The following is a 16,345-nucleotide window of genomic DNA, read 5'->3' as shown; positions in this document are numbered from 1 at the left end:
CAAGTTGAAATGGACAATCAGGAGATTAGCCATTTCCAATTTTGGGGTTAAGACAGTAGCAAATGCATTTCCTGAACTCAGTCACTTCTCCCATTTTCACACTGTCGTTCCTCTGTTTGCAAGCTCATCACTAAGTCCAAGAAAGGCAGGAAGGCAGTCGGGGGGGGGGGGGGTTGGGTTGCACCTCTAAAGATTTCATATAACAACTTGACACACAACAGGCTAGCAAATTTTAAAAGATCCTGCTGTCCTCTGCCCTGGCTACCTGCTCCTTCCTCTGTACTTTTGGTGCTGGTAAAACAGCTGGACAACGAATCAGACCCCAAAAACCATATTTTCCAGCTTCTTCCAGAGAGACCACTAACCCAATTTGCTGAGCAGCCAGGCAGATACATTTGTACAAGGGAGAAAATTCATGGCCAGGGTAGCTGGCAGGGTTTGAAAGATAATTTGCTGCTTCTGAAATTAACTGTCTCTACCAAGCACCTCACCCACAAGAGAACTCTGGGTTCAAAACATTACAACCAGAATAAGCAGGGTCTTTAAAAAATCCTGTCCCCATAAAAATGAATGCAAGTGAGAGTGATAAAGCAACGCAGAAGGATTCTAATGCTTTAACACACATTCACTTTATCACTGCAAGGACGTCCTTCAGCAGTCAGTTTTGGAAACAAGGCAGCATTACCATGAAAGCCAGAATTACATCAGCCAGAGGAACTGCTGCTGGGATTCCCCATCATGGCGCATTCTCTCTATTCCTTAGCACATTGCGCCCTCACCTTCTCCTCTGAACACTGGTGCATTTCCAAAGCTGCTTCAACAAGAAGCGGATCAAAGCCCTTCTCACAAAGCTGTCCATGTGCAAACAGGTAATCCAAAACCTGTGGGGAATGAAGAAAAGAAACTAAGTTTGCAGAGTAGCATTTGCAGCACAAGGTTGAATACCATCTCTGTACACACAGAGAGGCTGAGCACAACTCTACCCCAGGCTTCACCAGGGACTGAGATAAAGTCCTTCCTAGTAGAGTTGAGATGCTCTTTATGCAAGAGGTTGTTCAGAGAAAACAAATGAGCCCTTCTGTCCTGTGCTCTCCCACCAGCTCTGAACATCATCTTCCACTCTAGTCAAAACAGTCTCAAGAAGCCTATCTTTAGCCTTCTGTACCTGATCACCGAGCAGAAGGCAGAAGTTTAACTATGCTTTTTATACTACAAGTTTTTAAAATGAAACTATAGGTCCAGCAGTCAAGATGTGTCAGCTTTTAGCTTCCTCTCAGACAACTGCAAGAGCTGATGCTATCTGAAAGCAGCCAGCCTTTTAAGATCAACTCAGCATACTGCTGAGTGAGCTGAAAATCCCAGCTCAGACACCCAGAAACCGCTGCCAAATTTCTTACCTGTCCTCAGCTTTGAGAGGTATGGGAAAAGGTCAGATAGGTAATGCTAGGTATACAAAAGAATGCAGCCTGCAAATACAGCAGGATTTAAAACCGCCCTCCTAAGGGACATTTTTTCCATTTGATACTACAGTTCACTCCAGCACACAGCTTAAACCGCTTTCGATGCGTAGGTAGTGGGCAAGCAAATCAGCTCCACAAGCAGAAGTCACTGGGACACTCCTCCTACCCAGGCACAGTCCTGCCAGGCAATGCTCTGCACAGCACACAGCCTGCCTAGGGTCAGCACGGAAAGTTTGGCCATGCTCTCCCTGCTTTAAAATGTTTGTTTGAAGCGGATCCAAGACCCAGAGCCACACTTCACCCTGTAGTGCTTTATGCTATGTGACCTGGTTTTAGCAAGTGTTTGAGGCAACACATGAGGCAGGAAGCACTACAACTAGAGCACACAAAAGGAAGTCAGTCAATGGTGCCTTGTGAGAGCCTTTCAGGACTGTTGTAAGCCTGCAGGGGGCAATCTCTCTCTACAAGGAGACATCAGCATCATAACCCGTGCTCAGAACAAGGGAAATTGGCTGGGTTTTTTTGTCACACGGCATAGAGCCACGCTAAGCTTCCTTCAGATGGTTTATGGGGCTCCTGAGAAGGCCTAGTACCTCTCCCAGCTTCACGTGGAGCTAAGGGCCCATCCCAAGCTCACCGCAGCTCTGACCCAGCACCTACAGGCGTGGCTGACTCAAGCAGTCTCTCATCAGAAACACGCGCAGACACTCTTTTCTTTGGTTTTGGGAGCCTTTACTGCCAGGTGACAACTCCTCTATCGGTTAATATCACAGCAGCTACAGGCTGCAATCCCTTGTTAGAATAAAAAAGTATTCCCCCCTATCTATTTTGCAAACCCAAGGTTGTTTCTCAGCAGAATCAGCATCAAGGGTTTCTTCCCCATTGCACAATCTCTTACCTGGTCTAAGTTCTGTCCCTTCTTCTTCATGGCTTTCAGGACATTCTCAGGTGAGTACCCCATGTTGACAACTGTCTCTATGCACTGCCTCTCGCTAGCGGAGAGGACCGGCTGTAGTTCAGGAGCGGGGCCACCCAACCGCTTTGTGCAGCTGGTATTATTGGGCACTTTAGACACTGGGAAATTTTGGTGCATTACCTAAAAGGGGAAAACCCAGAGGCTGAGGTGATGGTCATCATCTGCATCCCCACATCCTGTTTCTGGCTAGTGCAGAACCAGGATACACCATGTAATTAATCTGAGAAGCTTTCTAGACTGCCCTTGGGAAGTTACTGTTCGGATGAAACCAAGCAGTGCACATAGTCTGACTCCCACCATACTCTTCTTACCCTCAAAACAACAATCAACAACCCAGATTCTTCACAATATATCCTCTCCTACTGGTGGACAAAAACCTTTCAATACCAAACCTTATGATATAGTCAAACCCTGTACCTCAGAGGAAGCATGGAGATTGCTTCCTTCACCCCAAGTTTACTTGTCACCTATTATTTTCTGTACTCAAAGGAACACGACTTCTGGAGATTCTAAGAAACACGATCCAGTGCAAGCACACAGGTATTTGGGAACTTACCACAGGGATTTCTGTTTCCTTGTAGTCTGGGTGTACCTGTTGGACAACAAACAAATAAGATGACTATAAACATTATGCACCAGTGAGCAGAATTTGCTACAGCTGGGGAAGAAGGGTTTTATAGGAGAGATCTGGGAATAAGTCTACCATACTAGGGAGACTTAGGGTCTTATCAGGCTTCCACATGTGAGATGCAGACATTACGCAGTTGTGTGTAGTTATAGAATAACCATCATAAGGATCATTTATTCTCTCAGCACTCTATAAAAACAGATTCTGCTTCAAGAAGGACATGTCCCTCCTCATAATAATTGTAAGCTTGTTTATTCTGTCACTGTGACTGCTACATGTTCATACAGCTCAGTGTAACACGCTGGCTCCTGTTCAGCTCTTGACCCAGTGCTATGCTGCCTGAACGACAGTGGTAATTTTAAAGTCATTGCCTAGAGACTTCCCTTGGTTTTTTTGACCATGAGAAGGGGCAAGAGAAACATATACCCCTTTTCTACTCTCAAAGCACTGCATTTCATATACCATATATGAGCAACATGGCGCACTTGCTAAAAAGAGTATGTGATTTTTCTACCAACACCCAACACTTGGTCCCATTCCCAGTACACCAACAAGGCTGGGTAACATTCCCTGCTGTACACCTGCTCCATTTCTACAGAACCAGGCTGCCAGAAGGCAGAAGCAACCCACTGCTTTATACTACTTTACCCAAGAGCGTTGCCTCATCAAATCTGCACATTTCAATTCATCCATTTAAAAGTCCTCCTGCATTTTAAATCAAATTAGGAAAGACTGCAAGAAATTACTTTGAACCAAGAGCCTCCATTTCCTGCCTTTCCTTAATACCTTTTTAAGCCAACATAGATTGCTTGAAAGCTTGCCCATTTCTTTCAAAAAAGCTTTCTTTGGGCCAAAAAGACCAAACAAACAACAAAAAACCCTCAGAATCCACACCCAAAAAAACTGTTTAGGGGAAAAAAAAATTGAGACTATATATTAAGATTCTTGCAAATTCCATTGGGGGGAAGGAGAAAAAAAGATAGAGGAAGAAGGCGGGGGGGGGGGGGGGGGGGGGGGGAAGGAGGCGGTGGCGGCGAAGGCGACGAAGGGGGGGAATTGCTTTAAGTATGTGCTTGCACACTGTGCCTTATTTTAGGGACTTCATACAGAGGCCGTGAGCCCTGCCTGCATCTGGTATGCGTGCACACATCATGCTATGGGCAGCGGCATATATTCTGAATGGTCCACCAGGAGTGCCCCATCCTCCAATAACCAGAGATTTCTCTAAATAAAATGCATCATACTAATCAGGTCTCTGACCACCACTGTTTAATTCCAACCTGTTGTCTTCACTAGTCATTTCTCCCTCTACCAATGCTGCAAAAAGCAAATCAGTGACCTTCAAAAAAAAAAAAAAAAATACTCAGAGGAGAGGGGACCACTCAGGACAGAATCAGTGCAGCCTCAGAGAAATCACAAGTTTATTTCCATCCAAAAATCCCTAGATCCAATTCACTGGTAAAGCATAAACTCCAGTGGTAGCTCCAAATCCAAAGTTACAATTTCTAGTCTTGTGAGAAAAAAATTTATATATAAAAATCACTGTGGAATACACTGGGACATATAATTGTCCTGAGGCCTTCTAAAAAGGACAGGCTTATTCTTGTGTAACCTTGAAAAAAAACCAAACCAAAAAAACCAAAAGGGACACATGACCTTTCTGCTTCCAGCCACAGAGATGACTGTGAGTTCTTTCTATCATTTTCATACTCCGAGGATTTTTATTACATTTACTTTATTTTCTTGCAGCTCAGCTGTCATTTTCCAGCCACTGGGACCATATTGTGGAAATATGAGACAAATATCTTCTGAAGTCTTGGAATTGAAACAGAAAGAACTAGTTCTGTTGGCATACCTATTTCTTGGTTTGCTACTTCCAAAGCAGAAAGTTTCAAATGAAGATCTTTATTACTTCTCTTAGTAAGACTATGTTTTGTTTGTTTATCAGTGTATCTTCCCTTACAGCATTCTCAAGAATACACCTTCCCTCTTGGTCTTTAGTAAATTTTAATCCAGCATAGAGATTTGAATAATTTGGCCATCTGAATGCCCATCTATCTAGTTGTAAGTGATCTTTCATGTTGATTCCTAGAGATGTGTGTCATGTGTCATACTTCAAGGTTTCACCTCCGAGCTACGTATGATAATACAATCGCCTCTCAAACCTGTGATCTGTTGCAGTGAGCAGTTGCTCAGCGCATTGCTGATCTGCCAAAGTTTACTGTATTAAATTTGTTCTAGTACTCAATAAACAGCTCTTCTGCTGTGCTCTGTCAAATACACTCGTTGCCAGAATACTGTATTTCACTATTAATAATGCATTTACCTAAGCCTGAAAAGAGGAGAAAGAACAACAGGAGAGAAGCAGCGTCACTTGTTTCAGAGCACACGATGTCACACAAAAACCTACAGTATGCCAGTAAGGCCACAGAACCACTGAAGCACCACTTATATTGGACAGAAGCCACCAGATTATTTTAGAGCCAGCTAGAAGATTTGACTACAGTTTCTACTAGGCTTCATGAGCATTGATGTCCAGATCTTAGATTCTTTGTAAAAAAAAAAAAAAAAGTGCACAAGCTTACTCAACTCTCTGCTCTTATTCACAGACACAAAGACAACAGCTGGTGTGAGGTTAAGTGTCCCCAAAGTAATTTTAGAACTTGCTACAAGTTTGAGGAAATGAAGCATCAAACTCCTGTCTCAGAGCTGTACAGCAACCAACTATAACATTAGTGATCTAAGATGATCCTCAAGACTGCTTTTGGTATCCACAAAGCAATCCTTCTACCCTTCTTTACAAGGAAGAGGGTAAATACCAGATTTCAGACCACCATCATTTTCATCCTTTTAAAGGTTAGATTTTAAAAGGATCTCAGGAAGAAAATAATAATAATAATTTAAAAAAACCCACCAGACAGACAATTCTTTCACTGCAGGTCAACTGCAAGCACTTTTTTCTTCCCTGAATGACACAGCACATGTATGTTTTTTAATCTGTTATTGCTTCTATTCCTTGAAAAACCTGCATTTCCCATTATTTCCAGCAAATAAATAAGCAAGATGAGGAACAAACCTAGCAGAGATTTAGCTCAAAACCTAAGAGCAGTTCAGAATCTGATATATCTCGGTTGGATAAGACAGAATGCAGGACTGTACAAAGAAGATATCTCATATGCTTAGCTCAATGGTGTGCAACTATGAACAACAAGAGCTGAAAAGCTGAAAAAGTCATCAGAATTAGTCTAAAAAATATCAGATTTGGGGGAAACATGCAGAGTAATAATCTGAGGTTCAGAACTGCCAGCATGAAGACCTGTCTGATTGATCAATTTGCCATGTAAATGAAGAGGAACTACCACACATGATCTACACACCACTCCCATTAAATGAACCTAAAACCACAGGACATTTTAGAAGCAACATTTGCCTCCACACCTCCACATCTCCCTAGCAACCCCGATTCTAATCCACTGCATGTTTACCGTAGTCGCTGTGCTTTGCGATGATTCTTCTTCTGTACAAACTGTTGACGCAGCCAGGGAAGGCAGCCTGGACGAAGAGGATAATGTTGATATCTCCAAACCACCATCCTCATTTAGAGTGGAAAGACCAACCATATGGTGCCCATTCAGTTCACTAGCTTTATTCTGAGCATAGGTCTGCACAGAGCTGAGAAAAGTGCCATTGTGGAGACAGGTAGTGCTGTGGCAAGTGCTCATGAGCTTTGATGATTTTTGATCACTCTCATCAGAGTCAAGTTTAGGAAAGGATAGGGATTTGATATTGCTCACTGAAGTGATAGGGGACAGGGACACTTTGGAAGACAAGGACATCTTTTCACAGTTTCCCAACTGCGGTAAAGTAATAAAGCCATTGGGTTTGTGAAGGGGCTTGAAGTCCAATGTGGCCCTTTCTATGGATGCCAGAACTTCCTCATCTTGCAACACAGACTCAGACCCTCCTTTGGGCGAAGTATTATCTAACAGCTGGGCAACAGTTGGCCCAGTAGTACCAACATGAATTTCAAGAATATTTTTTAATTCCTCTTTATCATCAATAGTTTTTAATTCCAGTTTGTCAAATGGGTCTTCTTCACATTCAAAATCAGCTGGGTTGAAGTCTGCTTTTGGACGAGGTGGACTGAGAACCTTTTGCTTCACAGAGCTGCTGCTGGCTGGTGTGGGAGTAAGAATATTATTGTGCTGCAGGCTAGCGAGGATGGGGTTAATAGGAGGAGGCATGGCCTCAGGGCAAGGTCCCTCTGAGAACCCCATTTTGTTGCTGACCTCTGGAGCTGCTTTTGAGTTTGCTAGTGCTTTTTCTGCCTTGCATTCAGCTTCTCTCTGGGCAGCTTCAATTTTTTTAATATCTTCAGCCCACTTGATTGTTTTCTTTTCCAGTGAGAAGTCATACTGACCAAGTGTGGAGGGGAAAGGAAAGGAGAAAAAAGATAAATTATAAGGATCATAGCCACTGCTTCTAACAGCAACATAAGTAACATAGAATAAGAGCTAGATGAATTACCATAGACAGGCATTAATTTTTTCCCAGCATCTCTTGTAACATACAGACTGGCAAAGCTAGAAGACACCAGAAGTAGTTTGTTTTGCCTCTAGCAGCAAAACCTGTCTATAGTCTGGATTAGAATATCATATTTTGTCTCCTTCCTACATTTATTTTTGCTTTAGAGCTACTCATCATCCCAAGATCAGTTTCACAGCCCTCCCACCCTCTCCCCCCAAGACAACAGATGTAGCAAGGGGAAGTCTAATGTGTTACTAGATGGACAATCATACCCAGATCTGGCACCACTGAATTACCCCCTGTCCACAAGTTCCATAAGTCAATTCAAGACTATGGCAGAGTATTTTTGCATCCAATGACCAATATAGTATTACTCAGTTCCCCCTAAAAGATTCCCAAGGAACTTGATGTTAGTGTTTTACACCCACTAGTTTAAGAGGTATTGGTATTCTTACCCCAATGCCAATGGCTCACCAGCCAAAGGGGATATACTGGCTACACCAATGATGATGACTACCTGCAGTAGCAGATTTCACTGCAGTTACTGGCATGACAGGATCCCACAAGCTTTTCTCATTTTAACATCAGCTCCTTCAGGGCCAGGTTAGCACAGGAAGGCATTTGTAAGCTACTCGCTACCAGTTTACTGGCCACTGTAATAGCCTGGTTGAGAGGACAAAATTCTGAACAGGCTAAATCTACTTAAAGCTTTAATATCTTATGAAGAATGAACAGCCTCAAATGCTCTTTAAATAACCACAAAATGTTTGGAGAACACAGCCTACAAGCTAAATCCAGGACATAACCTACCTATGACTCACAAGAAGTCATAAGATATCCTTGCCAGGATAATGGCATATAACCAAATAGGAGTGCTCTTGCCATGAGACTGCTAGGTCATACAAATTCCTAGCTCTAAAGAACAACAAGCCAGCAAGGCTTGCTAGGCCTCTACTAGGCTTTTCTGGGACTCACTATGTGTTGCATCACATCCTATCCTATAGTGGGCTCCAGCGAGATCCTGGAGACCTGTTATCTCAACTGTATAACAGTTTTCCCTTACCTTGGCTCTAAGACTCCAAGAGGTGTGATACACAATTTATCAGCAAGGTGACTTTGAAAAACAACTCACTGGCAGAAGTGCTGGGCACTACTCATTACACATTCTTTGCTATCTGAGCAGAACTATCATAGTTGGGTTTTTTTGTGTGTGTATATGGTTTTTTTCATATATACGCACCAAAATTGCCCAAAGCCATATTTTTTTAATATTAAAAAATGGGGGGTATTTGGATAAAAATATATGGCTTTGGGCAATTTTGCTTCCCTGCATTTATTTTTTTTTAAACAGCTCTCACTACAGCTGCAAAAGAAGTCAAATTGCACTGCAAGATGCATAGTCTACATAGTCACATCATATTATGCAAGGTGTTGTAGTCCAATTGGGCATGCTATACTGGAGCCCCAGCTTGGCAGGAAAATGGAGACATAGCACAATGAAGCCAGCAACAGGACATTAGAGTCTCCTTTAGCTCTCCCACACCAGATTAACTGGGTGGAAATATATGTATTAGGACAATAAGGTAATCATTTAATGGTTATATGAAAAAGCCATGATGTAGGGTAATTGAGATATTCAGCTCTCCAGTGGATGAGTTGCAGGACAGGAAAATAAAAAAGGAAAAAAAAAAAAGGCAGAACCATCTACAGCAATCTCGCAGCCGAAGTGAAAGCAATCATCAGTTTGGACTGACCAAGGAAAATCATGGATCCAAATGAGAAAACATAGTTCAATTAGATTTCCTGTATCACAACTTTATTTGGAGATTAGATTTTCAACATTTATGCTAAAGCAATTGATTTTATGCTACCAAGAGTTTATGGTAACAGAGAAATGCTCCTCAAAGACCTGGAAGCCATCCATACCAAGCTGTAACCTGCTTGCCCTACAGCTGGAAAAGAATTCCTACTCAGAACTGCACAGAAAACAAGAATTAGAAATTTATTTCTTCATCCCACTATTGTGAGAACCCATAAAATATGGTCATAGAAACACTTGTTACCCTCAAACAAGATCCTGCAAGTATGCCATAGCACAGATGCATCAGTTCTTACCACTTTTCCTCTTAAAAATGCTACTCTAAATTTAGTCAGGGTAACATTTATAACTATTACACAAAAACATTGTGCTTTTTTGAAGTAGATACACTAAAATAAATGCTACTAGACTTTTTAAAGTGATAAGAAGTAGAAACTTTTTGCACAGCCTATCATATTTTTATCTTTCTATACATTCCAACAGATCTTCTGCAACTACTGTCTGGCATACAAAATGATACTACAGGACCAACAAGACTAACATTTGAACACGTGTGCAAACTGTGACTACTTGCCATTTATAGCACCGCATGTTGGTGAGGGGGAAGAGAGCAGAAAGGCAAAACACATCACTTACCTGGGCTTCTCTGACAAGCTGAGAAGAATCAGGCAGGCAGAAAACAATGGGTAATCCAACCTTCGCTGGGATTTTGAATTTGTCTCCTATCTTAAATGGGACATCATCAAGATAACTGAAAGGCCCTAAGATCAAAAGCAGAAACTATATCAAAAAAACTTATGAGTTTAATGCATTCAATTAAGACTCACATTTCTGTATTTGGGAGCTATTTTATCTCTGCTGCCCCAACTACGCCAGGTGACTCAATACAGAAGAAGTTGCTTGATCAGAAACACATTGAATCTGATTGGACTTCATTGCCTCAGTTTTGGTGGTGTTTTTTGGTTGGTTGGTTTTGTTTGTTTGTTTGTTTTGGTTTTTTTTGTTGTTTTGTGGGTTTTTTTTTACTGTTCTAGCTCATAACTATATTAAAAAAAACACACCAAAAAACCCAAAAACACAAACCCACAACACAACAATCGAAGAGATTTTGAAGTCAATATACCCAACATTTTAGCTTCCCTTGTGACAAGACTATCTATGCCTACACAACTGGAAGCTGAAACTCTCCTGAACACTGTATTCCTGTATTCTGTTATGTCTCTATAAAAGGATCCATCACTTTTTGTCATATTCAAAACAAGCTTTAAAATAACCCAGCTTTAGAACAGCTAAGACAAACTAAAATCCAGGTTTTGGCATACAAGTAGGAAGTAATATTTGGACAGAAGTGGTCACAAAGGCAAAGTGACCCAAAGTCTAGACACTCCACTTTAACGAAATGTTGTGGTTTAAGCCCAGCCAGCAACTAGGCACCACACAGCTGCTCGCTCACTCCTCCCCCCCCCAGTGGGACAGGGAGGACAATCAGGAAAAAAAAGTAAACCTAATGGGTTGAGATAAGAACAGTTTAATAGCTAAAGTAAAATAAAACGTAATACTAACAATAATAAAAATAAAAATAAAATATAATAATAGTTGTAATGAAAAGGAATATAATTTTTAAAAAAACAACCAAAAAAACCCAAGAAAAAACAAGTGATGCACAATGCAATTGTTCACCACCTGCTGACCAATGCCCAAGCAGTGAACCATGCCTCCTGGCCAACTCCCCCCAGTTTATATACTGAGCATGATGTTCTATGGTATGGAATATCCCTTTGGCTGGTTTGGGTCAGCTGTCCTGGCTATGCTCTCTCCCAGCTTCTTGTGCACCTGCTTCCTGGCAGAGCATGGGAAACTGAAAAATCCTTGACTTATCCTAAGTGCTACTTAGCAACAACTAAAACATCAGTGTGTTATCAACATTATTCTCACACTAAATCCAAAACACACTGTACCAGCTACTAGGAAGAAAATTAACTCTATCCCAGCCAAAACCAGGACACCAAAACACAGTGAAATAGCTTAAGACTAGCATAGCAATTCTGATTTTTGAAACAATGCAAACTAACTTAATCAGCTGTCCAACGTGTGATCACTCCAATGAGAGGCCTCAGACTTATTTCATGGTCCTCCATCTGTCCTTTATATCTATCACTTATATGTGGTATTACAAAGTATTTTAGGACAAAACTCTTTCTTCAGGCATCCTGCAAACTCATGAGGCAGAATTACTTAGAGCTCAACCACCTTCAAGAAGCCAGACTATAGGTTTGTTTCCCTTGAGCTGCTGTGAAGAACTATTAGAAAACACACAATATAAATTGCACTCAGTTTCTTGATTAACTGAAAGGGGTTTCTTGGATCACTGGTCTAAGCTTTTGGAATTACAGACAAGGTTTCTGGCTGTGCATAACAATCTGAAGCATTCCTCTAGCACTCATTTGTAACTTTGCTTTGAGTGTTGCAGATCCAAAAAGACAGTGGCAACATTAAGATGTTGTTCAGTGACTAACCTCTTTCTCAGTGAGCTGTGACTTGCCATTTCTATCTGACCCATTTTCATACTCAGATGACAGTTTAAATACTGTTGGTGTTCCTTCACTGTTGACTCATCTACAAGGCAGTCACAAGCTCCAAAAGGATGAGCAGCTTTTGAAAACAGGAACATCCTGTTAATTTTGAGTTAAATGTTTATGTGCTGTCATCACTTGAGCTCTCATACTACACACCGCACTGGCTGGTCCCAGAGTCCTGTTAGGACACAGGTGGTATTTCCTCCAGCTTTGAAACCATCAGGCTGAATAACCTACATCCTACCTGCGCCACCAGGATGAAAAAGTGCTCCAGGCAGAATAGTATTTTCACTGATCCTTACTGAGAAGCACACATTCAAGCATTACACAGCACAGCATCCAGATGGCACCTCACTGGCCACCAACATTACTACTTGCAAAACAGCATCCAAATAGCATTTGAGCTGGCAATTTGAGAACCTGGATATGCCAAAGTGTTTGCTTATGCAGAAATAGCAACTGTGGCAGCCTTGCACTGAGAGTGGTAAATCATGGCCAGGTCAGAGACAACCAGATCTCCTGACTGCTCAGAGGCCAGCATGACTGCTGCTACTATGTCCTGCTTAGTCTCACTGGCACAAGTCCTGCTCTAAGCAGGATGATCCAAGCAAAGCAGGATTACCTCTCTGCACTGATCTCACAGCCCAAATTGCTCAGTGTGCAAATACTTGTCTTATTAGACCTATTAACAACAGTAAGTGGTAGACACCTCCCCTTGCACAGCCTTCTTGTTTGCCTGAAACAGATACTAGCCACAGAGGGTACAAGCACAAATTATGTGCACATTGTGGTATTTACATAGCAACACTCTTTGTTTTGGTACAGTAAAAAGACCTAAACACACCTAGACTAGATGGGCTGCACTGACAGCTGCCAGTTTAACCTCAGCAGCTAGACTAAGGAATAAAAACCTTCTAGTTTCTTCCCAGTATACTAATTTTTTAATAGTGAACACTGCTATAACCTCATCTTGAATACAGCTCTGCTACAAAATCTTGCAAGCACACATTAAGAAACACACCAAGTGTTTTAGGACATTTCTGAAGCAAAACATTGACGCAGACAGTATTCACTTTGTTCCAGCCCAATCAGAACAGTACTAGTCTAGCGAAGTTAAAATCTGATCCAGAAAGCCAAGAATCCTTTTATTTTTGTAAACGGATGACCCTTCTGCCTAAACACACTGATGGGTAAGGGTGCAAGTTGTTTTAAATTGCAAATTCTAAAGCAATAAGCAAAACCTACGTATAGAAAGTATTACGCAAGCCACTGTTTCAATAGTCACATATTCAAGTGAAGCAAAGGGTTTTTTTGAACTTTTATTTAATATGGCTGTTAGCCACTTCATCCTTTTAGCAGTTAAAAGCATATCGAGGAAGTTCTGAGAATAGTCCTGGCAAAACTGTACCTGTCAGTCTGATCTCTGACACCACGTACTATATGATATTCCTGGCCCAAGGATCTACTACAAGTTAAGATTTCTCTCTGCTTCAGCGTAATGCAGAAATCACTGGCCAACTTATAGAAGTGTCCTCCAGTTTGGTAGCAAAATGTAAACATTTCAGATAAAAACATTTACCGGTTATGAATGGGGAACAGTTGTAAAACCAAGTGGAACTTAGTTTTTGTGGTCACACAAAACACACTTAGTAATTTTCAGAAATTGGAGTTAAAAGCTTTCAAGTTGTATAGTGACAGTGACAATACAACAGCAATATTAATGTACTGCGCTTGGTATAACCAACACCTTTTGTGCAACAGATGAGAGCTGCATTTCTAGATGCCACTAATTACTACAACTTAAGCTTGAACTTCCAATTATTCAAATGACAGGAGAACATTTGAAGTTACATGCTTAGGCATAGTTATAGGTGTATGCTAAGAATACCCTTCAAGACAGGAAGGGTTCCTTCCTCTCCATCCATACCTTATGTTCCCATCTTCATCTCCATCTGAATGTGGTCCTAAGCAACCTGCTCTAGGTGGCTCTGCTTGAGCAGGGAGTTTGGACACAATGATCTCCAGAGGTCCCTTCCAACCTCAACCATTCTGTGATTCAACAACAGTCTTCTAACCTCCAATAAGCAGCTCAACAATAAGTAAAAGAGATGCATCAATTATGTTGACCGATTTCATCAGCCTGCCAGAGACACTGAACCAAAGGCAGCTGTTGGGCTAGATGCTTTACAGTAAGCCAAAATTCACTTGGTGGGATTAATTCTTAACAACCCTGGAGAAAACTGAAAAAACTGCCCTGCTGATTTCTTAAGACATAATAAGCCAAGGAAGTTGCTCCACTGCTCAGAAACAGTACTGTGACAGTGTTGCTGGTATCATTAGGAACAGAGGGTACACAAAAGGGTAGACAAATTAACCAGCCAGCTTACAGCACCATTTGTTTTGATTTTGTTACTTTGAAGCCAAAAGCATGTTCCACCACACCATACTGCTTTGAGAAATATTTAAGACAGGTTGAATTCTAGCTCCAAGCAGTGTCTTTGCTAGTCTGGTTTAGGAAGCAGAAGAGAGAAATAAAAACAGACTCAAAAGACAAGCAGTTCAGAGTGTTCATAGATACAAGAGAACAACTGCTGAAGAGCTGGCAGCTATCTAATAAAGAAATTAATTGTCTTGTAGCAGGATCACCTGGCCACAGCAAAGGAGACCATCTAAAAATTAAGTTTTGATAGGCCATTTAAATACATGGTTAAGGACTGATTAAAGTGAGGCATTTCTTATTCTGTACTTCAACTTTACACTTGCAAGACTAAATAAAAAGCTCAAGGAAAAATGGAATTCCCCAGGACCCTCTTATCTGAAAGATTATCCAGGAAGATCAAGGCTGAGTTTCTAAAAGCAGAAGTTTCTATAGCATGAAAAATCATGTTAGAAATTTCACATGAACCTGCCTTAAATGATTACTGATTTGAAGAAGCTACATTAAATACAACAAACTGAACTTTAATGTTCCACAGAAATATTAATCCTCCCAAATTACACCCCATTTTCTAAAAGATAAGCACATATACAGGCAAATAATTTTTATGATACCAATCATCTCCATAACACTACATATCTCAAATGTAGAAGAAGATATCTTCACTTGCCTGCTGAACTGGATTAGTCCAATTTAGGAAAAAAATTCACTGCTGAGCAAAAAGCAAGCATAGCTCAATGATATATTAAAAGCTTCACTTTCAATCCAACTTCTCATGTGACTTCCATAGAAAGGAGCTACAGATCTAGTGTCCACTTCAGCAAACATCAGATCAGTATCACAACTGCAGTTCAACTTTGATTTTGAAGGGGGAAATGAGGGAAGGGGAAGGCATTACTCTACCATGAAGGAGTAGGGAACAGTCACAGGCTGAATTTCAGTTTAACCAGAGAACAGGCACAGCATCAGCAAGCAACTATGCAAGAAGGAAGCCACGGTACTTCATTCCTACCAAAAAACTACTCAGGGGCTAGACAGATTAGTCTCTATGGACTGTCTAGGCTGGGACATTAGTCAGCAGCAATAGTAGGATTCATCCTATTGAAGAGACAGGGATGCCAAATTTCACTTACCATGAGAGTCAGATCCCAACTTCTTAGAAGCCATTTAGAACCTGAAAAACATTTTAAAACAGCTTTAACAACTTGATACGTGTAGCACAGCATAAGCCTATGCAGTTCTACACCGTCTTCTCTCTAGATTATGGGGCGTTGCAGACGCTTGCTGTTTATGCTTATCTATCTTGGGAACAGGAAACTTATTTTATAGCTCTGAGAACTGACTGAGCAGACAAATAACTTAGCCCAAGGTCTGACAATCTAAATGGCAAAATGAAGAAAAAACAGAGCTGAGAACCAGCCAGGTTGACCAGGAAGGCAGAGTTCCAGATCACAGTGCTCAGAGGCCGCTCCATCCCAGCCCCACAGAGCACACCCTGCCTCCCCTGGTGTTAAGAATAGTCCTTCCTACTGGAAATACCACACTGATCCTCTTCAGTTTAATCCCTGTTGCTCTAAAAAGGGATACTATCATATTGGGTACCCAGTCAGCCAGCATGGCACTTGTCTAGACACACTGGGTAATGCACAGATAACAATATAGGTATATAATAAATGGTACCATTAGGAAGATGTTTTCAGATACACACAAAAATCCAATGCTAACAATAGTCCTCATCCACTACCCACAGAATTTTACTAACAACTTTTAAAATTTGGATGCAAATCCTACGTGACCAAGATGTTAAACACAGAAGTGCCTAGCCAGCTTTTAACACAGAGCAGGCCTGTCCTGAGAAAAGAGCTATTTTTAAGATAGAATTAGCTGTCTAATTAGCTGTTAGCTAAAACCCTGCTCCAGGA

At 41.3% G+C, this 16,345-nt stretch overlaps 2 protein-coding genes across 9 annotated transcripts in view; one reads left to right on the top strand and one right to left on the bottom strand.

Annotated features, from left to right (window-relative positions):
* Window positions 1-16,345, bottom strand: part of LOC126035280 (ubiquitin-associated protein 1-like) — a 54,931-nt gene that overhangs the window by 3,654 nt on the left and 34,932 nt on the right. For 4 of the 8 annotated variants that reach the window (XM_049793689.1, XM_049793691.1, XM_049793696.1 and 1 more), the window contains 6 exons: window positions 15,557-15,597; window positions 10,047-10,190; window positions 6,550-7,479; window positions 2,993-3,028; window positions 2,359-2,556; window positions 780-881 (listed from right to left, as the gene is read on the bottom strand). In XM_049793689.1, the coding sequence (XP_049649646.1) occupies window positions 780-881; window positions 2,359-2,556; window positions 2,993-3,028; window positions 6,550-7,479; window positions 10,047-10,190; window positions 15,557-15,597 (1,451 nt within the window). The remainder of the gene's footprint in view (window positions 1-779; window positions 882-2,358; window positions 2,557-2,992; window positions 3,029-6,549; window positions 7,480-10,046; window positions 10,191-15,556; window positions 15,598-16,345) is intronic. The other 4 variants (XM_049793692.1, XM_049793694.1, XM_049793695.1 and 1 more) reach the window with 1 other exon arrangement.
* LOC126035313 (uncharacterized) overlaps window positions 1-16,345 on the top strand; it is a 289,711-nt gene that overhangs the window by 256,462 nt on the left and 16,904 nt on the right. The gene's annotated exons all lie outside the window — the stretch shown is intronic.

This window comes from Accipiter gentilis, chromosome W (assembly GCF_929443795.1).
Source record: "Accipiter gentilis chromosome W, bAccGen1.1, whole genome shotgun sequence".
NCBI lineage: Eukaryota > Metazoa > Chordata > Aves > Accipitriformes > Accipitridae > Astur > Astur gentilis.
Note: the sequence above shows the minus strand (reverse complement) of the source record. Positions and strands in the feature narration are given on the sequence as shown.